Source organism: Vidua macroura, chromosome 5 (genome assembly GCF_024509145.1).
Source record: "Vidua macroura isolate BioBank_ID:100142 chromosome 5, ASM2450914v1, whole genome shotgun sequence".
NCBI classification, from domain to species: domain Eukaryota; kingdom Metazoa; phylum Chordata; class Aves; order Passeriformes; family Viduidae; genus Vidua; species Vidua macroura.
In genome coordinates, this window is record NC_071575.1 from 25,904,935 (window position 1) to 25,929,156 (window position 24,222).

Below are 24,222 nucleotides of genomic sequence, written 5' to 3' on the forward strand. Positions count from 1 at the left end.
TAAAGCTCTTAAGATAGTCCACTATCTACATAAGTGAGACTTGTACATTAAACACAAAAAAACGAGTTAAAAAAGTCCCAAGAGCATGGAAGCAGAAAAGACTTGTCACTTTTACTTCCAAAAATGATAAAATTCCTGCATGTTTATACAATTTGTCAGAGCTCTTATCTCCTTCCCCAGCTCATACTCTCTGCATTCTGTTGGTAGCATTCTTTACTTCAAGAAGTATGAGAATGGAGGGTTACATATATGATATCAGGGCTTTAGGCTAGGACTGAAACACTGAGACTTTCCATTCCATAGAAGTTATTTTCTAGTTCATACAGATATTAAAATACACCAGCTAGAAGAAGCTGCAGTGAAGTTACCTCATATTGATTTGCTGCTTTGCTGGTACCTAGGGGTCCAAAACTAAAATATTTAAGTGCAATATAAGATCATATACAGAAAGGTATCAGGAAATTAAAGTATTTCAGTTTTTACGCTTTTTATAAAAAGAGATGCTTTGAAGAAGAGCAAGTACTTAACATTCTTAAGATGTTTTCTTTCTAGTCTACACATAGATGCTGTTTCTGGTAGTCATTAAAAACTAGCAGCAGATTCTGACCTATTAGTCTGGCTCAGATCAAACCTGTAACATGCTAAGATGACTTAACATTAACCTGAATGTTGTTTGAACCACTAGAGTTGAACAGCACTGGTAAATTCAGAGTCTAATTTGTCATAAGAAATGTTTCTGAAACCGAACTTCAACGCTACTCGTACATTCAATAAAATGCATCCTGACTTACATCCAGAGAACTGACTGACTAAAAGTAGAGGTGAAACATCTAGCATTTTTTCTAGGACCAGTTAAGCCACTGCAAATAAATCAATGACCACTTTGCAATTTGGCTGGTCAGAATGCCAATATATCCTGTTAAAGCTGGATTTTTTAGAAACTGAAGGTCTACTTACATGCAACACTAACATACAACTTCAACCATCTCATTTACTAGTGAAACTTCATTCTATGAGACAGGACTGGAATTCCTCTTTAGGTTTGTTAGTTAAGGAGTACTAAATGAGGTGGGATGGTCATACCTAAGCTGTAAGCAGTGATTGCCATGTAGATACACAATTAAAATCCACTTTTTACTCAGAGCAGTATTCACAGCGGTATGAATTAAATGACATGCTGGATGACAGCACAAGCCAAACTGTTTTGCTTTCCCATACCAGGCCACAAATTCAGCTCTAACCAAGCTTGCTGGTTGCACAATCATTTAAATAGAACAACAGTTAAACAGGTTGCACATCAGCTCATCCTTCTGTCTTAGGCTCAGCTTCTTAGGTATTCCACCTTATAGTACATATAAGTTAAACAAACATATTTTAGTATCTCAAAACATAGTTTTTATAAAGTCCTCAGAGCTCTAACAGATTCAGCTCAGAGGGCAGAAGCAGTGGCACAGGTTTATTATCTGCCGTGCCTACATCCCTGCACAAAAGCATTTGTAGATTTTCTCAAACAGATCCAGCTACAGCTCTGCATTGCCTCTTTTTTACATAAGCAAGGGCACAAGAAATTGTTATCTGAAAAGCTTAACATGATTTTAATTGTTCTTTTTATGCACCTCAAGTCAAAGATGTCTCTTAAAAAACTGGTTATGGAAACTAGTTATGTTGACAATACACTGTTTTCTACTCATTCAATATACTTTTGGTATTAGGTTTTCTCAATAATACTAAGCAAAAATAAAGGCAGCTGACATTTTCTTATGGTCTATCTAAATCCAAGCTTGAATACTTTAAAATATGCTTTGTTTACTTAGTTCAGCAATCCCCCTTCAGTGACTTCACATTCCAGCATTTAGTTTAATTTTGTCAGTATATTGCACACCTGCACACTACTAGGGAGATTCTGAAGCAGTTTGCAAGTTTCTCCAGGTGACTGGAGATCCTCCTCTTTACTCACTGCAATGGTTTTCTCAACCACTGAAGCCATCCATCTATCCATCCCATATAAAAATAAGAGGAAGCATCTTCTCATTAGGAACCGTCTTGCACTTAAGGTAATCTGACACCATAAATTCCAAGGCACCTTACAAGTGCTTGAGACTATTCCAGTACTTAGTTTCAGTTACAGGAATACTGTACATAGCTGGGTGCACAACACCTATTTGTGCTCAGAGTTACTTAGTGAGGCAACCAGGTATTCCACCTGTACCACCACCACCAGTGGACAAAAGAGTCTACTCAGCTTGACTGTAAAGATGGCTCAAGCTGAAACACCTTAATCCCATGCTGTTACCCAGTGCTGCATTGTTACATACTTTTTTAATCTCATATTCAACCTTCGGTTTGCGGTCCCGCCTCTAGGCACAAGAACATAATTTTTCAGTTTTGCCCAAGTTTACTGACAAGATACAAGTTTAATCATTTGCCATGGGATGTACTGGTTCCTGCCTTTTGCAGGAAGACAGTCATGGTGACAACACTGTGTACAGAGAACTGCTCGATTCCCCATATTTTCTTCCTGAAGTCTACCTTTAGATTATCTTCATGGCCTAAGGCAGACGTAGCAGAGATCAGTTATCTTTTTTGACAGTGACCAGTGTTGCTGCTACCCAGGCACAGGTGAGAAAGAAGGTAATGTGATCAAAGGACCACAGCCTGTTCAGGTGTAAGCCATGCACCTGAACTCTTTTACATTTCTAACACTATGCTATTGTTAGACTCCTAGGACAGCAATATAGTTTATGCATTCATCTGGAAATACATATTTAAGCCCCTGTGCAGTTGGTATTGCTTGATCTAGACATTAGATCTCTCTTGAATCAGTAGCTATTTTAATCAAAAGCCTAAAAATTACTGAAGTGTTATTTGCATGCAGCCACAAAGTATTTGATCCCTGGATGAGTCATACCTGCTTTGTACTGCTAACAGTGGCCAGAGCCAATAGCTAGTTATGAACCAAGTTAATTCTTCTGTCTTATTCATGAAGCAGTTATTCAAGGTTCAAACACAGCAATACTGTGCTGATGTAAAAAGCAAAGCAGACCATCTTGCTATTCAAATATAAACTTTAACCACCAGATTTTTTTCCCCCCAAGAAAGACTGAAATGGGAGTCTATATATTGGCCTACAAAATACACCTTGGATACCTCTGCTGATAGGTGGCTTTTTTCCAATTCACTGATGTCAAAAGCTTATGACAGATAATACTACATATGCCAACTCACTTCTTTGGGTTCCATATCAAACTTCTTTGGGCCCATCTGTTCCTTTGGCCCCATACTGGCAGCTGCCCAGGACTTCAGAGGGTTCTGTAACTGCGGTGATGACACTTGCTGCTGCCTGTCAGCTTTTTCCCAAGCCTCTCGAGTCTCCTGCTTCTTTTGTTCTGGCTCCTCCCTAACATGTGCAGCCCAAGCCTTCACAGGCTCCTGCTTCTTTTGCTCTGGCTCTTCCCTAACAGGCACTTCCCATGTTTTCTTAGGGTCTGTCTTCTTTTGTTCTGGTTGCTCCCTAGTTTGGGTTACCCAAGGTTTTGGAGATTCCTGCTTTTCTTCTGGTTCTTCCTTAACTTTGGTAACCCAAGGTTTTGAGGACTCCTGCTTTTTCTGTTCCTGCTCTTCCCTAACTTTTGTTACCCATGGCTTAGGTGATTCCTGTTTCTTCTGGTCCTGCTCTTCCCTGACCTTTGCTACCCAGGGTTTGGGAGTCTCCTGCTCCTCTTGGACACGTGCTACCCATGCCTTTGGAGCTTCTGGCTTCTTCTGTTCCTCCTCCACACGGGTCTCCCAGGGCTTTGCAGACTCACGCTTCTGTTCCTCCTCTTTAACACGAGCTTCCCAAGGCTTTGGAGAATCTGGTCTTTTTAGTTCTTGCTGTCTAACACGAGCTTCCCAATGCTTTAAGGTCTCTTGTTTCTGCTTCTGTTCCTGCTCTTTAATATCAACAAGCATCTCCCAGGACTTTGGAGGTTCTTGTTTTCTAGCACACTCAGCTTCCCAAGATCTGGGCTCTTCTGGCTTCTTCTTGACAGAGTATTCTGCTTCAGGCAAATAACGCCTGTTGAGAAACTATATAGACCAAAGAAACTTAATGGTTCCCAAGAACACATTTTGCTACTACAGTTCAGGTCAGTTAAATTAGGTCACCCAGCTACTGAAAACTGCTGACTAAAAGCAGAGCCTAGACAGTCTAAGCACTAGTCATAGAAACTATGTGGCCATGGCTTTATCCTACAACACTGCAGCCTAGCTTTGCTTGGCATGCCACAGAGAAACAGAACAGTGCTGAACAGCACAAGTAAAACCCAGCTGAGTGCATCTACTGCTCTTATCCTCAATGCTACCTCATGTTCCTAGGCAGTGACAATATCAAGTTCAATTGTGATTTTTATAAAGGTAGCTCTCCTTCTAAGCACCTAAAAAGCTCTGGTACTATATTAGCAGACATTCTGCTAAGCATCCCAAAATATTAGACCCAGTAACCAAGTATAACCCTCATTCTTAGTGGAGTTTTGATACTAAAATGTCACTAGATTCTCAGATTAAGTACAACTGGACTTCAACTGCAGGCTGTGCTTAGAGTCAGTAAGTCTGAGAGTTCAATGATGATGTCCCAAGTTTTTCTAAGTTACCACTTTGTCATGAACAGGAAGTAAATACATGAAGTGAAGAATGTACAAGGTTCACTGGCTGAGATACTTTTTCTGGCTGAACACCAGATGAGATTCAGGTAACAGTGTTACCAGTAAGTTAGAAAAACCTGTTCTAGAGTACACCCTCTAGTGGGATACCTGGGAAATAGGGATTCAGCATTTCAAGAACCAGTATTTCCACTTGGAAAAAGACACCCTTCCCCACTTTTTGAACCAAGTCTAATGACTTCTATGCTACTGACAGTCAAAGCTTAAGTGTAGGAGTCTGAAGAGCTGCTGAAACAGGCCTACACACCCCTGTGCACACAAGTCTGTCTTGGGTTTCCTACTTTCCTGACAAATCAGAGTAAGACCCCACCAATATCAAGCCTACTGCAACAAGCTCAGCTTTTACAAACAGCTTTAGCAGATGTCTATTTTCTCTATTCCACAGTACACAAAATATCAGTGTTCCCACTCTAAAGGCAGATGCTTTGTTTTATTCAGGAAAAGGCCAGAGCATTAAAGCACTGTAACTGCTTCATGCAATCCTGCTCCATTTATCCCAAAATACAACACCCGATGCCATAAATTTGGCATTAAAAAGAGAAATACAACCAAGTCTTTCGTGCTTCCTACATCAAGCAACAGACTCAGACTCCCTTTTTAAGTTTAAAAAGGGGCTGCAGAAGAGCATTTATAAATGCATGTCTGATAAATCACAATACTAAAGGCAAGCAATTAACAGTAGAGTATCTTACCTCCTGTGGCTGTATTTCAGATTTCATAAGCTCCATAATGGATTCTAGAAAAAAAGATGTTAATGTTTCAACTGATGAAATGCAGAAGGGCAGATCAAACAGTAGCAACTCTTTAAATCTATTTAAATAGTAGTAGTAATAATAGTACCAATTTGCTAAACCAGATATTCTGAAAGCTCATCTTGCCATTCAACTTTTAGACAAACTTTTATTTTCTAAATTTCACAGCTGCAAAAGTTTAGAGTTAAACAAGAAACATTTTATAGTGTTCATTATTTTGTTATCCTAATATGTAACTTTCCCTACACACCAGGCAGTCCCCGCATCTTCAACTTGCTCAGAAGGCAAAAGCATTCCTTAATATGATTTAAAGTTTTTTTCTACACTACCTAAAATAGGGCTGCAAGCCCTGCAGGTTCCATTTCAGTTACTACATTGCAAGTAAGCTACAGCACAGCATTAGATTTAGCACCAAGCTATACAAAGTCAGTGCTCAGTTCAAGCCTTTCCCAACACTGATATAAAAATTGAACCCTGTAATATTCCACCTGGTTCTTTGGCAGACTCTCCTTTTGACAGCTGTCTTGTTTTCTCAGGTTTTCTATTTACTTCTTCTTCCAGTTCTTTTACTGGCACAGTGGTGCGAGGAGTTGGGATACTTTCAAAGTAGCCAGAGTCTAGAAGTTTGGACAACAGGTCCTTCATGTGTTTATCTAAAGAGTAAAAGTCCATAAAGTTACAATAGCAAAATCTGAAATTAAGGGGTATTCAGATTATAGATTAAGACTTGTTACTTCCTCCCTTTATATGAACTGTAGTTTCTCAAAGTTCACATATCTTACCATAGCAATAAAATGTTTTAGTAAAGGAAATTATTTATTAGATTGTTTAATTTAATGCAGTTGAAAATATCTTTGCAATCCCAGGGCAAGACTGCAGCTTGTGTTTAAATGCCCACAAGGTAAACACAGAACCACCTGGTCTCCCATATGCTTAGAAAGGGCTTTGTTTACCATGTATAAGCTAGTCAGCTTTGATATTAAAATCACATGAGACTGCAACAGAGGTAAACAGTCACAATGGAACTACTGTACAAGACCTTCTTGCTAGTAACAGGATGGTGTCTCAAAGAAAAATTAAGAACTGTAGAAACAAGCAGAGGAAATGCAAGGGACTGATCCCAGAATGAACTTACTCCTCTGAAGCTGGAAAAGATTCAGAGCTGACATGGTTGAACAAAAGTTTAACTGAACTCTGAGAAGCATTGTCCAGTTTGCTCCTCTGTGCAAACAAGAGACAGCAGCTTAAAGTAGAGAGTAAGATCTCAGAAATAACAGTGATTCTAGAAATTGTTTCAGAGGAACTGGAAACATGGCAGCCTTGAGAACAGGAAGAACTTTCAGTGAAAGATCACTCCTACCAGTGGCAACCACACAAACAAGAATTGTAGCTAGAATTTAATATGGCTATAAAAAACTGTCTTCCAAGGCAATGAATGCTAATAAAACAACCTAACAGCTTTATCTGAGGTCTAGCTTGCACACAAAGGGATGCAAGACTGACACTAAAGGGATAGAGATACTGATAAACAATCTATTCATGTCAACAGATACAAGGCTGAGGTTACCAGCCTGTAGCAATCTAAGCTTGCAGTTCATCCAGAACTACATGGGAAGATTTAACACTAAGCTGTCAGTTCAGCTACCTGTATATGGAAGTTAAACAGGGCACACTAATGCTCTGTTCTAACAGTTTCAGCATTGTTGTCAGTAACAAATGAAAGATTCCTCCCACACAGCTGCTACAAGACTGGTGTGAACACAACAAGCAAGGGCTGTTTGCAATAGAAAGACACTACAACTCAAGGGCAGTTTCCTCACAAGCAAGTTGTAAATAGGAACACAATGTGCATGTTGGCTTACAACCAGGGATTTTGGAACTCTGCCACAAGTGAAAGAAGATCTGTAGAGTCCCACAGATTTTGGTATGCTTGAAAAGTAAGGACACTTCCATTACATCAAAGAAAGACTGCACTGTGCATGAGAGATCTCAGCAAGTTCCATTAATGACTGCCCTTACCTACTGCGATGTCCTGAACTGTAGGGAGACAATAGGTATGAGTCTAGAATTCCTACAAAGAAAGGAGAATCTTCAATGCTGTGGCACCTTCAGCCCAGGGCCAAGGAAGCTTTGTAATACATCACGGTACTCAACTAAGCATTTCATGGCTGGGAACTGTTCCAAGCTTAACCCATTTGCACATAACTACACAAAAAGTTTCCCACTGTTCTGCAAGGTATTCATGCATCAGGTTTTGAATTGCTACCATCAGTATTCCTCAAAAACATGCTAGCACACTGATTGAAGAGTAATTCTTGACTGGAAAATGAAAGCACATGGCATTGATTGACCTGTACTTAACTGAACTAGGAACAGCCATTCGTCCTTGGATAATCGAGATACACACATCACTTGAAAGTGTTTAATTTGTAGCCTTCCATGTGTATTCACTAGTTTTAAGATGTTTAACAAGCACACAAATTTTAGATCTTTAAGTTATTTCTCTGGATGAGACACTCACATGTTGTTCCAACCACAGGTTTCTCACTTCCTTCTAGAAGGTCCCAGAAGTAGAGAGATGATTGCTCCATCTGGTCTTCAACACTAAAACAAATGACAGTTTTATCAGGTAGAATCATAACCAAGATCAAGTGCTGCACCATCACAATACCCCTCATTTTAAAACATTCACTGATGTCCAGCCTTCCAAACCAAGGCTGTATACATGGAGTGAATAGTAAGCCCTGAAATCACTGGAGGCAATTCATCTGTCTCTGCACAGGATTTAACCTAGCAAACTGAACTTCTTTTATTGGTCAATATAGAGATCCTAAGCACTGTCCCACAAAACCACATGGCTGAATTTCATTACAAGCCAGGATTCCCAAACAGGGCAACAACTGCCTATTTAATCAGCTGGTCACATTTATTGGATGAACTTCTACAAGTGCAACCAACAATAGCTGCCATTCTCACTAAGTAGCAGCTCTTGGGAAAATTTGCTATAGGTCCAAGATCCACCTCCTGCAGAAGATGGAATTTTCAATCCACTGCAATGAAACACAGTATCCCAAAGGAAAAGATTATTTCTGCTTGTAGAAGTAATACTATTAGAGTAAACTAGAAACAAAGTTACTTTGGGATGAGACACTCCTGCTGTGCAGCTTTTTATCAGCAGATGTTCTTGGGAAGCAGTTAACTCTAGAGCAAAGATTTGGCAAGTCTAATGCATGACAAGTGGCTAGAATTTTGAGGCACTTAAAGAATTAGTCCATATTCAAACATGACTTATCCATAAAGTGTCTCAACTTACCATTTAATAACTACTTATTCCATATTCGAATACAATTCTTGCTGCACTACCCTACCAGACAGGCTGTCACACTAAGCATGAGCCAGCACAGCACCAGAGCAGTGCCACATGAGCACTGATACTGACATTATCTCTGTTGACAACCTGGTAACATGCATGACATTTAGTGCAGAGGTATCAAAAACTTCAGGCAATTTTTTAAAACCACTTTGAAGCTAACAGCAAGAGCATCATCTTACATTCCTCTGGAATAAAGAAGCACATCTGAATCAACGTTAAGTGAAATACAGATTTTACTGCACTTTTTTCATTTCATGAGGCCTCAGACAAGCAGTGCATCCCCAGCCTCCCTGCTAAGGAGGGTACTGGACTATGTCCCCTCAGTCCACAGGGAGATGAAGTGGCAAAGTCTGTAGCCTGCACGTGGGGCTGTAATTACTGCAGCTTCCCTCTAATGCTCCGAGTGAGGTAAATCTTTACATTCCTAATCTCAGACAAAAGCAAGTGCACTGAAGAGAATTTTAATTAATGTTCCAAAACATGTTATTTAAAGGCACAGCAGTGTCAAACAGAGGACATTCACCACAACAAATGAAGCATACTAATTAGACAAAAACCCCTGAACTTACCTCAAGTTCTCATTTCTTTCTGGACACGTCAGTTTTGCAAATCTTATGAGGTAGTCTAGTTCTTTAGAAGGCAAGTATATTGCACCATTCACACCACCTTTGAAATCTTTCTGAACATGCTCTTGAGTGAAGTTCTGCAGCACATACTGGACTTGAAGTATTGTACGCAGCTTCTTCTTCTCTGCTTCAAGCTTCAATAGACTCTCTCTCCGCTGAGCCTTCTTCTGTGCTTTCAGCAGCTATTTTAATGCAGAATTCAACAATTAAACACAATTTCATGTGTTTACAACTGTTTAGTAACAAGATTCTAAGACAAAACATTGAGTTCTAGTATTGATTATCCTACAGTGAGGAAACCAACTATTGATTTTGGTTAGATAAGAGAAGCTCTTAATTCTTCAGATATCCAGAACCTTTTAAGCTTTTGAATAGCCCAGCTTAAAGGATACAGCAGAATCCTACAATTATTTGTTGACAGAAAACTAAAACACTTGTTTAAAAAGCAACAACATGAGTTACAGAACACATACAGAATATGCATTCAGTTTTCTCATCAGGCACTAATAGAACTACCCAGCAGAAGCTATCCAAGTAACTGCAGAATTTAAAATGCCTCAATACGTGTCACAATCTATGAAAATTTTGTTTCCTACAACACACTGCAAAGGATGCAAGGATGGCCCCTAGTGTTCCAGTAGTGGCTATTGGCTGTAGAATCCATACCAGCAGAAGCAGGGCCAAGTTAAAAAGGTGTGTTAGCCTTTAAATACAGCATAAGTTCAAGAACAAACATGAACTGATAGAATGCTGGATTACTAAAAACACCTGCACAAAGATACACTGGATCACAAGGTCCAGTCCTTCAGCAGTCTGTAGAAATAATGCCAGAGCAGTGACTAATCATGTCTAGCTTCCCCACAACTACCTTAGATCAAATCTTCTATAAGTGTAGAATTTGCTTAAGCCAAGAGACCAATTTCTCCAAAGATAAAACACTTGCTTGCATAAAAATAATGTATGGAGTGCCTTAAGTCCTGAACAAAGACCTAAATAAAGCACTAAATCAATGACTTGCCACAATTAGAGACAACTACAGCAGATTAAGTAACAAACTCCACAAGCTTTAGTTAAATTTTACTGAGGGATGCACTTCTCATTGAAGTCAAAGTGATTTAATGCCAGCACCTTCCCTCACTAGAAGCATTAAAAAATTCAAGTTTGGAAGGGATCTTGGGACAGTGAGTAGCCCAGCCTCCAGAAAGGCTGGAGTGAATCAAGACCAGATTGCTTGGAGCTTTGTGCAGTCAAGGGTTGAAGAAATCCAAGGACAGATTTTACCACTTCCCTAGGTAGCCAGCTTCTAATATTTAATCATCCACTGAGCGACCATTTCCTCCTACCTGGCTGGCAACTATTTCAAGCAATTATCACTGCTTCTCCTACCACATCTCTCAAAAAATCCCAGCTCCACTCTTTCAGTATTTGCTGTCTGAAGGATAACATTGCATCTCCTGGCAAGCCTTCACCAGGCCTAAGAAGCCCAGTTCTTCCAGGCTCTCCTCACAGGTCTCATTTTCCAGGCCCCAGCCATTCAGGGGCCCACCACTGGAGTTATGGAAGCTTCTTTAGCCTTTGCCTACCAAGTGATCAGAAACAGACAACTGGTTAACAAGTATCAAATAATCAGTTGTCCTTAATCAGCTGCCCCTTAGCCTATGCCTAAGCTTCACTGCTGCAGAGATACAGGACAGGAACTTCCTAGCAAGTGGCGTACTGGAATAGAAGGGTAGCCATTAAAGTTGTAGTACAAAGTTTTGCAGTTACCTCCTGTCAATATAGAAAAAAATATTTATACTTACATCTTGGCTAAGCCCTGAAAAAGTCTTCTGAAGCTCCTTGGCAAATTCCAGGTTGTGCACTACTTCATCATATTTCTCTACTGCCTCCTACAAAGGAATAGATAAAAATATTTTTTTCATGCCTAAGACTACTGATTGCAACTCTATTGCCTTGTACTTTAACTCTCATTGTGAAGTTGTCATTTAGTGTGCTTTTTTTCTGAAACTGTAGCTTTTTTAAGATACTGTGTCTGTGGCTGGTACTTTAATTGCAAGTATCATTCACCCATAACTGTCTGAGATGCAATTCAAAGCCAGCTCATACCAGCAGACAGATACCCTACAAGTTTGCCTATACAGGTCTTGGTAATCAGAGGTAAACACTATTTAAAATCAGAGTGAGCTGAAAGCCTGGAAGGAATACAGGAGAACTTCAGCACAGATCTTCTACCCTCATGCTTAACTGAATGCCTTTAAAGAAAATTTGTACAAACTTTAGACATATACAAGGCAAGTCGTACTTCCAGAAAAAAGTCTTTCCAATTTAGTTTCCACAAAAGAAATCATGTTCCTGTCTTCACTAATGGCTTTAACCAGTATTTTACTGGCTAGTCTTCAAAAATACTAATTGCAGTAGATTATTAATTGCATTTTGATATACCCCATTTTAATGGGTCAGTTAATTTCTCTAAGTTCCCTTGACAGCTCTGAAGATAGCAAAATGCTGTAGTCCAGACATGCTGCCCATACCTTCACACAAGGCATGAAGTAACAAGTTTAATTCCAGTTGCTCACATGTGCTTTACACTCAATTTGGTTTATGCTCCTGACATGATATCACAGGTTTTTCTAGAACAGTCCCATCAATCTAATATAAAGCTCTTTCACAGCAGTGTTAGTGCTCAGTGTTTTATCAGTGCAGTGTCAAAAGCTTAATCTACTGTCCCAATAAGATTTGGGACATCTGCAAATTCCATATGTGTTCCTAAGCAACTGGAAAATAAGTTATATGTTCATTTGTTCAGTTTCATTGCTCAGTTACTTTTATTCCCTTGTTTGTGATATACTAGACACTACCTGGACTAAATGCAACTCAACACAAAGTGCAGGCTCTCACCTGGTAGTTTAGGTTTAGTTTAGGTCTTCACACAATTTACCAAGCAGTTTTGAAGTACTATTTAGCAATTCACTTAGCACTTGAGAGAATGACTTCTAAGAATCCAATGCCCACACATTTGAGGAAGACTCACAATTAACACCAACAATTTACTAGTCAGGTTACAATAACTGTGCTTTTAACAGCACAAATTGCAGAGAAAAACTCTCCACCTGAAAACATCAAGAACAGCTACCTCTGCTGCCATGACAAGCTGTACCTCAGCCCACAGGAAAGCAATAGCTTTCTTCTGATACATCTGTTATTAACATTCATTAGCAGCACATTGGAAGAACAGTACCAAGGAAAATCTGCTCAGCTTGCAAAACAGCACAATAAGCTGCTGGAAGCTCCTCATTTTTGAAACAAATATTGCCTAATATAAGGCTAGCACACACATTAGGTCTGGCAGACATGCACCGTAAGTAATTACAGCTTAATCCAAATTGCTTGCAAAACAAGTTCATAATCAGACATGCACTTCTTCCTCTGTGTGAGAAAATTAAAGCTATAGATGACATCAAGTTATATTAGAGCACCACTGTATTATAGGCAATTTATTTCTTTAGGTGTTAAGATCTGTTAAGCTCTACTCCAGCTTCAATTTGTATATACACCACAAATTTGCATCTGAAAGTTACAAATGTAGTATTTCTGTATCTTAACCACTGAAGCAGGGGACTTCACAAGATTATTAATTAAATATTGACAGGATATGTGTTTCTACAATAGTCACCTGAACAGTCTGACTACCACTTGTCAGTTCACTATGAGGACTGCATCTAATCCTTCATTTTAGTAGCCTAAGAAAGCTCCAGAAAATGGGATGAAGATACTAAAACTTTAAAAATGAAGCCCAGCTAGGAATACTAAAATCCAGTAACCAAGTTAATGCCATTTTCCAAACACTGTCACCTAACAGCTTTTCATAGTCCAGGGCATATACCAAAGCAGTCAATACATTCAAGGCTATTCCAACTTACAGAACATTGTTCAATAGTCTCACTGTTCATGGCAGCAAACAGATTGTGAAGAACACCGATGATCTAAACACAAAAGTTTCTCACCTGATTGAAGATTGAGTTGAGATGAATTGAAAGGTCATCAACCTACTCCAAACCATCACATTTAATTAATTTAGTTTTGCACTTGATATGGCAAGAGACCACATCAGATTTTGCAGTTAAGTACTAAGTGACAATTTACTCCAACAGGTTTACTCTACTTCTAAGAAGGTACCATTTTCCCCTCTTATCCCATTTATGTCTAACTCTTTTACAAATGATTCACAGTAAGAAAATAGAATTTGTGTTCTCAGACTGCTGCACCATGATAAAGTTAGCAATCAGTGACATTTTTCCAGCTGGTTCATTAGCAGGATCAGCACTACCACTGAAGTGTCAGTAGCCCTCATCAGACAATCACTCTTTAGCATGTGTCTACTACATTTTAAGAATTTAACTCCTAGATTAGTAGAGCAATAAGCTCTTTAGATTATGTGACACTCCTACTCAGCTCTGCTAAAGTTTTCATGTTATAGAAACTTGGTTTCAGATCTAAAATCCATTCCAGACCAAGACAAAAAGAGAACCAGCACTGTCAGTTATGTTAACGGCTACTTGTAACCAACAGCACTGTGCAGACAACAGGCAATTTCAAGTAAGAGCTGCTAATGAAGAAATTATGAGGATTAATTAGCCTCCCCAGAAATCTTGAGGGTTGGGTTCTAACACTGCACTGCCTTATTGATCAGCTGTACACAGATACCTCATTAAGAAACATAGGTGCAGGAGCACTGAAGCTGAAAGTCTACAGAGCAAAGATAAACAGGGATCCTCTATTCCTTCAGGGAACACTGTGAAAGTTAAAACAGGCAATAGAGCTTATGGGCTCAACATTCAGCCTGATTACCAATAATTTGTTCATTTGGTTTTGTGAAAAATACCTTTACAACCCTGTAGTCACTGCTTCTATAAAAACATCCTCATCTCCTTCAGCAACCCATCCTTCCTGCCAGATCAGAAGGTTTTGAGGCCTTCCACTCCTGCATAAAAAGCAATCTTACCAATTGATCTTGATTGAGGGCTTCCCCCTTCTTCAGACGATCTTTGTAGTCTTCTAGTTTGAGCTGCAGAAGATTCAAAGTAAACATTATACAAAAATCAATACAAAAATTAAGCAAGGGATATGAGTGAAATACTGTGACATAGAATAGAAAACCTCCTACTTCCTCTTGTTTCTGGAGAAAGCAACACAGTTTTGCTATGCCTTTGATTTGGCAATTTCAGTCTGCAGGACTGTCTACTTCCTCTCCCTACCACTGATCTTTCAGTTCTTACTTGCTACTTTTGTTTCATTTAAGAACTATTAATGCATTGATCCAAGATCTTTAAGTGGCTTCAAATACATCCGGTGTCCTTGTTTAAGGTAGGCTTGTTTAGCTTTCCCAAGTCAATGTTGGAATTTAGTTATATTATCCTTGAATAATCCTGGTTATGTCTTTCATTACATCAAAAATTTATAGCCCTGTTCACTAAGAAAGTGGACAAGTGTATTCAGGGAGGAAATAAGATTTATTTCCAATATATCAAAGCAGTCTTTAAATGCTGATGTAAACAATACAAAACTAAACTATTTGGTATTGCAAACTTCTTTAGGGAAAAGAAAGGTGACTTCACTGCCATGAAGTCAAATACTATTCCATTTGTGTATCTAGAGCTCCACTGACACAGTACCTATAGGAGCATAAGACTAGGAATACTTTCTACTCATTTTAGTGAGTCGGTTTTATTTGCTGATGAGGTCATATTGTCATTCATGTGAAAATCAAAGGTACCAGAGAAATTCACAAGAAGCTTCCTTGGACAGAATCAGAACACAACACAAAGTTGTTTAATCACACAAGCATGCTTGTCTGATGTTATTCAAAATTACAGCATGATGTATGACATGAGACAGCAGTAATACTGCATCTCCTGCAGGAGGATCAAGTCCCTTAAGCACATGGCCAGATATCTGATCTACTCTCTCTCCTTGCCCTAAGACATAACTAAAAGCTTTTCAGACATTTAAAGTAGCACAACAGAGTCATGTAATTGCTTTACTTGCAATCCTGATCCAGCACTGAAAGCAACAGCACCTTTACATCTTTTATCCTACAGAAAATAAGATCTTCAACTCAAAATCAAGCACATAGTCTTCAATCACCTGCCAATCAGCTGAAAAGCCTTTGCATGCAGAAGTCTGACTAGTCACAGCTACAATGTTTTAGGTGTTTAATTATCTCAGTTATTATTCTTACTAACTCTGTTCTGTCCCCTCAGCCTCAGAAAAGCAGAGATGAAAACGAGAGATCAAGTTTTGGAGGATTTCTGATTTTCCTACTCACTAACATTTGCCTGTAGTTAAAATATGTAAGTCAAATACTTATGCAAAATAAAGGGCAATACATATTTAATATAATCTGACATTTCCACTATCAGAGGAAACACTTGTTCTAACTTCTGATTTTAACAAACAATTTATATCTAAATTAATATCAGCTGCATATAATTGATCAAAGATTTCTGCAAGACTAGAACCACGTTTAAATCAGATGCAAGTTTGTTCTGAACTGTTTTGGTCAAGAGAAGCATCTGCAGTTTTGATCAACATATATTTGTTCTCTATATACACAAATAACCTTATTCCAGCTGTTAAAAATAATGGAAATAACATGAAATATTATTTAAAAGGCGATGAGCTTTACTATCACCAGCTTAAATAGGTGTCATGGGCAAGAAAACCAAGTCACCTTCTTTTTCTCGATGTTCCTGATCTTGTGTTTGAGGCAGATGAGCCCGTTGTCGATGTAGATCTCATACGCCTGGGAAGGAGAGGCCGCCGTGCTCAGCGAGGACTGCAGGGGGCTGGCGGGAGCCGGGCTCTCCCCAGCCGGGGTCACCTGCTGCTTGGCCACCTTCATCCTCTTCTCCTCCCCTTCCTTCGACCGGCCTGAAGGTGATGATGGACGATGGAAAGGGGCTTGGGAAAGCTGCACCATTGAAATGGATGGAGCTGCAAAGAAACTCTTTTTTTTAGCTCTCTCACACCCTGTTTCCCCCTTTTCAAGTTACGTCTTTTCTCATCACGTCACACATTCAGAACATTTAGCCACAAAACTGAGCCTTAGGAAGGACCAACCACAATTTTTCCATGTTTCTCCCTCCCTTTCAAAATATCTGTAGCAAGAATTTCAAAGCAAGGCAAACTTTGTATTGTTCACAGCCTCCCCACCCATCCAGACACCAAAAATCCTTTACATAGGCAGAATTAGACAGCAGAGGGGATGATTCCAGAAACTCAATATAGTGACCATATAAAACTAGGCAGGTTTCCTGCACACATCACCCACAGGGGAAAAAACTGCAAGCAAGCAATTGCAAATCACACCACTAGCCTGGCATCCAGGCTGCAGCCTGAATGAAAATTTAGAAGGGCCATGCCTGAAGGTATAGCCCCTCTTCTTCTCAATCCCCTTAAATCGGTTTTACCCTTTCATGACCTCCGCAGCAATCCAACTGAGAACTTAAAAAGAACTCAATAAAAAAAAAAAAAAAAAAAAAAAAAAAACCACCCACACACAAAAGAAAAAGCCAAAAGAAAAACGTTTGCTAAAGCAAACAGCCAGCTTAGTTACAACAGCATTATTCTTCGTGAGGAATTGGTCCCTGCCTACACCCATCCAAAAAACGTGCCTGTGCCACGGCAAGACACCGGCTTCCATTGGAGGGGCTGTAACCTTGAGCAGAGAGTTTCTGCAAGAGATGCTCGGCCATCCTCATCTTCAACTACTTACGGACACCTGCTCCTGGAAAGCAATGACACCACAATTCTGCCTGCCCGCCGCCGGGGAGGCCGCACCACATCACCCCAGCGGGCAACCAAGGCAAAACCTGCCTTTCTCCGGGACAGCCTCCGCCGCCGGCGGAGCCGGGGCGAGCCCTCCATCGCGTCCTTGCCAGCCATGGGCAGGGAGCTCCTCCCGGGGGCAGAAGGGCACGGCCGCCACGGCTCCCCGAGCGGGGCGGTGGCGGGGGAGCGGGGAAGGGAGGAGCAGCGGCTCCTTCCTGCCGGGGATTCACCTCCTCCACCTCCCGCGGCCGCCGCGCTGCGGGGCCCGCGGTCCGCCGGCCCCGCACCGCCTCGCTCGCTCCCGCCTCCCCGCTCACCTCGGTGCCCGCACACGCTCAGGCCCGCCCCACCGCCCGCCCCTCGCCTCATATAGCGGCGGGGCGGGGCGGCTCCGCGCCGGTCACCGCCCGCCTCCCAATGGCCGGCGCCGCCTCACCTGCCCGCCCGCCCTGCGCCGGGCCTGGAGGGCGGGGCCGCGGGGCGGCTCCCCTGAAGGTCGGGGCGTCCGCCCGGCAACTCTGTGGGATGCTCTGGGCTCCCCAGGGAGCGGGACGGGAAGCTCTCGGGTCGGATCTGGTGCTCCTGCAGGGACCTGAGCGACGGCCCTGGCGGGGCACGGAGCGTCCGGGGAGAGTGGCCCTGTGGCTTGTGGGGAAGGGAGGTCAGGTGTGACACTCCGCTATGTGCCGTCCCAGAGGGCGAGGTTTGGCACGGGGCCCTGGCAAAGCCACGATGCGCTGTCGCATCGCGTGTATCGCAGCAGCCTCTCACCACAGTCAGCCCGGGGCAGGCGGGCAGCGCTCCCCGAACAGCCCCACGACAAGGGCTTCATCCTCCCAGTGCAAGGGGATCCCCTCGGCCTCCGGCCGTTCGCAGCTCGCTGTTCAGTCACACCCTGTGGCTGGTGCAACACTGAGACAGGAAAAGTGTTGGTGTGTGCTTGAAAACCAGCTGAAGGGCTCCTCTGGACCCGCACGAAGTCCTGGAGGAGACCTGCGGGACTGTGGGTCACCTTACATAGCAAAAAAAGTGAATGCCCTCTAATAGTCGCAGAATCAGTTAGATTGGAGTCCAGCCTATGACTGAGCTGTACACTAGACCAAGGCACTGAGTGCCACGCTCAGTCCTTCCTTAAACGCCTTCAGGGACACTGACTCCACCACCTCCCTGGGCAGCCCATTCCAATGTCTGATCACAGCTTCTGTGAAGAAATTCTTCCTAATGTCCAACCTAAACCTTCCCTGGCACATTTTAGGACTATCCTCTTATCCTATCCCGTGTTACTGTGAAGAAGAACCCAACTCCCCACGTGGCTACAGCCTCATTTCAGGTGGTTGTAGAGAGTGATAAGGTCTCCCCTGTTTCTCCTTTTCTCCAGGCTGAACAACCCCAGTTCCCTCAGCCACTCTCCACAGGACAGCCCAATGCCACCCAACCACGTGTAAACTCTTGGTAACTGGTAAAAGCACTTGAGGTGAATTGAATACACACAATATAAAGTAATCACAAACTTCTGTTAAACCCCAGCAATCAATGCTATGTAAGGTATGGAAGGCTGGAAGACTGGGAAAACAGACCTTCCAAAGATCAGAGGACTAAGTTCCAAATCTGTTTTCTGTGTTTCTGGTTTTGTGGCCATTGCCACAAAGAATAAATAAACTATATGGCAAGTTCATAGCAATCCTGAAAGATGTGAAAGTAATGAAAATAGAGACTTTTTGAATGAGACAAAAGTGATTTAGTGAGGAAGGATTGCAAAGACAGGTTTTACAGAACACAAGAAGTATTAATGTAGTACAATGGATGGATGAGAGAACAGGGGAGGAAATGTTATACATAAGAAAGATTGCTTTTTAAAATAAAACAAGCAAATGATACATGATTGAAACAATAAGGAGAAATCACAGAGTATCACAGAATCAGATTCAGTTGTATGCAACCACCTGTAGCATCCATAATCTTTACACTTCTCAATGTGTCAAATTCTTTAATCACATGTCCTGAAAGTCTACACTTTTTTAAAGCCCTGGCTCCTAGAATGAGGTCACTTTGTGAGGCAGTTTTCATGGCTGATAAATGCTAATGAGTAAGACACAGCTTGTGTCTAGGATCAGCAGTATGCTCTGAGAGTCCTTGCAGTAGGTTTCTGTGGGTTTTTTCCAAAGCTAACACGAATGGGCTAGATCCTTGAAAAGTAATTATAAAATGAATGATCAGTTAATGCGTTTGTTAATAATAAGTCATAATTAATGTTCATACACCTGGGACTGTTCTGTAAGTCATAGTTACTACTGACAAACTGCTTTATAGTGCACTTTTACAATTATTTGTATAAAAAAAGGAAAAATCAAAAGGAAAATTCATACAAGCCAAATCCATATTTAAAATCAAATAATATTTTAATTTCATTTTTAAAAAATACAGAGTAGCTAATTGAGACTAATGCTATATACATTTATAATATATCTGGTCTCTAAGCTCTAAAGAGTGTACTAATGTGGTGAGGTCAAGCCCAGTGAAGTTAGGAAATGCCAGGATTAAGCACAGCCTAAATTAATTAGTTTAATGCCTTTTTGCAGATCTATTTTGAGATCATCTCTAAGTAGGTGATCATAGGTTATGATAGTTTAGACATGCATCAGTCATAGCCATGGGGATCTGTGCCTTTTACTCTAGGATCAGAAGGGGAATACACTCTAATGGCTGAAGACAATAGTTCTGTTCTTTTTGTAATGTTTGACTGATTCTGTTTATCCCCTCCCAATGAGACTGTCCTGATTTTTCCCAGTTCTAGATGTTTATCCTGCTCTCATTTTTCTCAGATTCCAATTTCCACTCCTGAACCCCAGGCTCAGTCTTTCTGAGTCCAAGCTGTCCAAGTCACAGGCTCCTTTGAGAAGGAGGATCTCCTTTGCACACAATTCCAACCTTTTGCCCAACCACTTCCAGTTTTCCCCACCCGACTCTTTATCCAGCCCCTAAACCCCTTCCTAATCCCAGTGGCATTCAACATCAACTGTGTCCCTCCAGCCCACAGCCAGCTGTGGTGAGCACTGAGACCAGGTTCCCATTTTCATTCCCTGCCATCCCTTCTGTTACTGCTTTTTGAAACTCCAGGAAGTCGATGTGTAGCATGAGCTGCTTGTTAACTTAAGGGGAGAAAGACAGACAGTGAAGATGTTGCAAAGATTATCCACCGATGGACTAGAGAAACCTGCTTCAGTCACAGAACATATTTCAGACAGGAAGGCTGAAGAATTCTGGACCCAACATGAGATGAATACATTAGGTCTCACAAAGAGGATTGTTAGTCAGAATTACACTCAATTTATTGGAAAGACCTGGAGGAAATATGTTGCTACAAGGCTGTTTTATGCTGCAAGGTGTTTTATCCACATATAAACCCTGTGGCTGCCTGTCTGATGTTCAGAACTCAGAGCCAAGGGGTCTGGAGAAAGTTTTTCCAGCATTGCCTTACACAAGCTGCTGCACCTTACAGTGATTTCTAACTTTAGAAATGCTTCTTAAACACATTAAACATACATTTCTCCCTTTACACTCCAGCTCCTTGTCTTCTGTGTTTTTGTCACAGGATCCTGATTTCAGTTTCCTTGTATAGAAACTTTTCCTCTTTTTTTGCCTCCATGTTCAATCCTGCCCAGCAAACTTGTTCATGTTCCTGCTCTTTGCATGCAAACAGTGCCAGGCATTTTCATTCCATTTCCTTTCCAATTTCCAGTCAGTTTCAGTAGCCTGGTTCACTTCTCACCTCACCAGAATTCTAGATTCTATTGATTCCTTTCCATTCCTCTCATTTTGCTTTTCTTTTTTTTCACTCACTTTCTTTGTCTTCATCAGAAAAATTCTCCCAAAATTTTCAAGGGAAAGAAGAAAAGGAGCAACAAAATTAAACAGAAATAGTTACTGAGCCGGGGAGCAGCCATTACAAGCTTAGCCAAATTTCACCTAAGTAGCTCCAGGCCAAACAGCTTGTGTTTAATTAAGGTCTATGTTAACACGTATAAGATCTGCAAGGGAATGGAGTAATGCTCCCTGGCAGAAGCTGAAATTCCTGTTTCCAGGCTGTGGGTTTCTGGAATTTCAGTGAAAGTGTAGAAAGGATCCTGTGAACTGCTTGTTTTTTCAGTCCCTCCGGGAATCACCAAATGATTAGGGTTGGATGGGACATCTAACGATCACTTAATCCAAACCCTAGTTTGTCTCAACTCAATTTGAAGCACTCACCCAGAATGGAAGAGTTCATTTGGAACTGAAAAAGTCTTACAGAAAAAACAATTTTTAAAGGTGCTGGGCAAACTTAGTAGAAAGAGGGCCCAGCTAAGCAGAAAGATGATGTGATCTGAGCAGTGGAAGCAGCAGCACCTGCCTCTCTTAATGTCTCTGTCCTTTCTTAGAAGTTAATCAAACCGTGGTTGCAAAAGGGGAAATTTTGCAGAGCAGGTGTTCATATGGGATTTCTTTATTGTGTGTGCATGAGGAAAAAGTTTTTTTAAAAATCACTAATTTGCAGCTGTCATGTGCCTGTAAATGCTTCAAAACAGGGACCAGTCCGTGAAAGTGGATTTGTTATTTGTGTCAGAAACATTTGTTTTTGATACATTGATATATGAACACGTGTAGAGTGTTATTTTCTCCACAACAGCTCTCCTATCTCCTTTTTCTGTGCCTGGTATGGATGTGGCCTTAGAACAAAGGTGGACTGTGCATTAAAACAGTTGAGTTCAGAATATATTCTTTTAGGTTTTGCAGGATTTAGAAGATTTACAGTGAATGAGCAAAATAACTCCAGGAAAATGTATTTTTATGGATAATTCAAGTGAACATTGACCTTTAAGTTAATTAAGCTATCTCTGCTACAAACTTCTGAGGAATTTTACATGGATGTGTTCTTCATTTTCTAGATGAATTAGGATCTGGTTGTAGGTACAGAGCAGTCACAGCTGCAAATAGCATAAACAAAGGGGATGCTTTGAGCATTATATGGCCCTTAGAATACAAATATCCTGGAGATTGAGGAATTATATCTTGAATTATGTACTCAAAGTGAGTAGCATCTCTGACTTTTGCCTGTAGAAAAGGGGGATAATCCCACCTCCACCATTCACAGGAATGCTGGATAAAAACTGCCCAGGGTATTTGTCCATTTGAAACCAACAGTATCTCCCAAACAGATCTTTATTATTTAGTTTTGTTAGTCTGTGCAAAAATGTTTTCTTTTCCCTAAAAGGAAAGGAGAGTTCTGTCGTGGAAAGAGTTCATTGAAAAGAGGAACTATAGAACTGCACATGCTCACAGTTCTGCACAGGGATTAACCACACAATACTGAGATACTGGGTGTGCTACCTTCATCTGCTCTCTGGCAGAACCTTGATAGTCCAGGGATTCTTTACTTCCCAAGAAGTACCTATGAATTATTTGGTGTCCTTATCCTTCCATCACAGCCCTAAGAGCCCTTGGATGCTACAGGCTGTTATATTTTCCTGCTGCAGCACTATGGTTTTTTGCTATGGTTTTCACTTCCATGAAAGTAGCTTCCCAACTGTTTTTAAAAACCTTTCTCAGGCCCTTCCTTTTCAGATTTCTGAGTTCTTATGTGATTCCATTTTCTTCTCCCAGAATTTGGTTTGCTTTTCCACCAACTCAGCTGCAGGATCCTTAATGGCTCACAGCTCTGGTCTCTGTGTTACAGGGGACCTCCTGGCACCTCACAAACATGAATCTCAGACTTTCTGTACCCTTACAACCCTGGCGCATGGGTCAGAAATACTTAAGTTAAATAGGTTTTAAAAATATAACAGCCTGACTTGCTTGGGCTTTTGATCCAGTTAATTGTCCTAAGTATGGTTTAGATAGTAATGAGTTGGACAGTTCTCATGTCTTTTACTCCACAACCAATAATCTGGCTCCCCCAGAGAAGCTAATGGATTTTTATTATTCCCAGGGAAATGCTAATGACAGATTTATTTCCTTCTTATTGCCACCTAAACACCTTTGATCTCAGGCTTTTCAGGTGGACCTGGGAAAAATGTTTTCACTTGTGTTTCCCTTTGAATCCTACTGTGTCACTGATGCATTCTGGGGCTCAATTAAACTTAATTTAAAAGTCTGATTTCAGACCATTGCAGATTATCTCTGCCATTTGGTAGCTTCCTCTGCATCATTATTCACTAAGTTGAGAGGAAAGGAAAAAATAGGCACCACATTCTGATTTTTTTATCTCATTAGGAAAAAAGGATGAGTGGTAAACAATTGACATTCCTGAAATCTCTCTGTGACCTGAATTCAGGATTCAATTTCTGTGGCTCCATTTTTTCCTGCTACAAGGTCTGAGCAATTTAATATGCAAAATGTTACGCACCTGTATGTAATTGAATAAAAAGAGGGGCAAAATTTGGCAACTCCACAAAGTGCTATTGTGAGATTCAGTCAGGAGGAAAAAAAAACCATCCAAAATTATTAGTGAACAAAGCTTGAAGACTGTAGAAATTTTTATTATCAGTTAACTTATTTCATTCATCTATGTTCTGGTAAATACTTAAATTTTACATGAAATAACATGGTATTTATATGGGGAAAATGTTGACAAAAATTTAACATGCATGGTAAATAAAAATTATAGGGAAAAATTACAAAGCAGAGACTCAAAACATCTCTCTGGTACTTTTATAAAGTAGAGAAGGGTTTTCTAATATGTGCATGCATATGTGTAATTTTACTTTGGCCATTTTGTCACAATATAAAACAATACTGAACACATGAATGCAAATAAACCCATTCAAGATTTATAGAATAGGCCCTGTGTTTCTTGAAGGCTTCCAATGGTTCCTTGCAGAATTCAAAGTACAAAAACCAATTTTGATAATAGTCCTTCATTTTTCTACTTTTTAATAAAATCCAGGCTCTTCTTTCATTTGTATTCT

At 40.7% G+C, this 24,222-nt stretch overlaps 1 protein-coding gene across 4 annotated transcripts in view; it reads right to left on the minus strand.

The window, feature by feature from the left end:
* CAPRIN2 (caprin family member 2) overlaps positions 1–17,603 on the minus strand; it is a 32,990-nt gene extending 15,387 nt beyond the window's left edge. For 3 of the 4 annotated variants that reach the window (XM_053978421.1, XM_053978420.1, XM_053978419.1), the window contains exons 1-9: positions 17,599–17,603; positions 16,182–16,444; positions 14,454–14,516; positions 11,254–11,340; positions 9,395–9,633; positions 7,974–8,056; positions 5,941–6,105; positions 5,393–5,436; positions 3,226–4,068 (exon numbers count right to left, since the gene is read on the minus strand). In XM_053978421.1, coding sequence (XP_053834396.1) covers positions 3,226–4,068; positions 5,393–5,436; positions 5,941–6,105; positions 7,974–8,056; positions 9,395–9,633; positions 11,254–11,340; positions 14,454–14,516; positions 16,182–16,430 — 1,773 coding nt within the window. In that variant the 5' untranslated portion in view covers positions 16,431–16,444; positions 17,599–17,603. The remainder of the gene's footprint in view (positions 1–3,225; positions 4,069–5,392; positions 5,437–5,940; positions 6,106–7,973; positions 8,057–9,394; positions 9,634–11,253; positions 11,341–14,453; positions 14,517–16,181; positions 16,445–17,598) is intronic. The other variant, XM_053978422.1, reaches the window with a different exon arrangement.
* Positions 17,604–24,222: the final 6,619 nt, after the last annotated feature.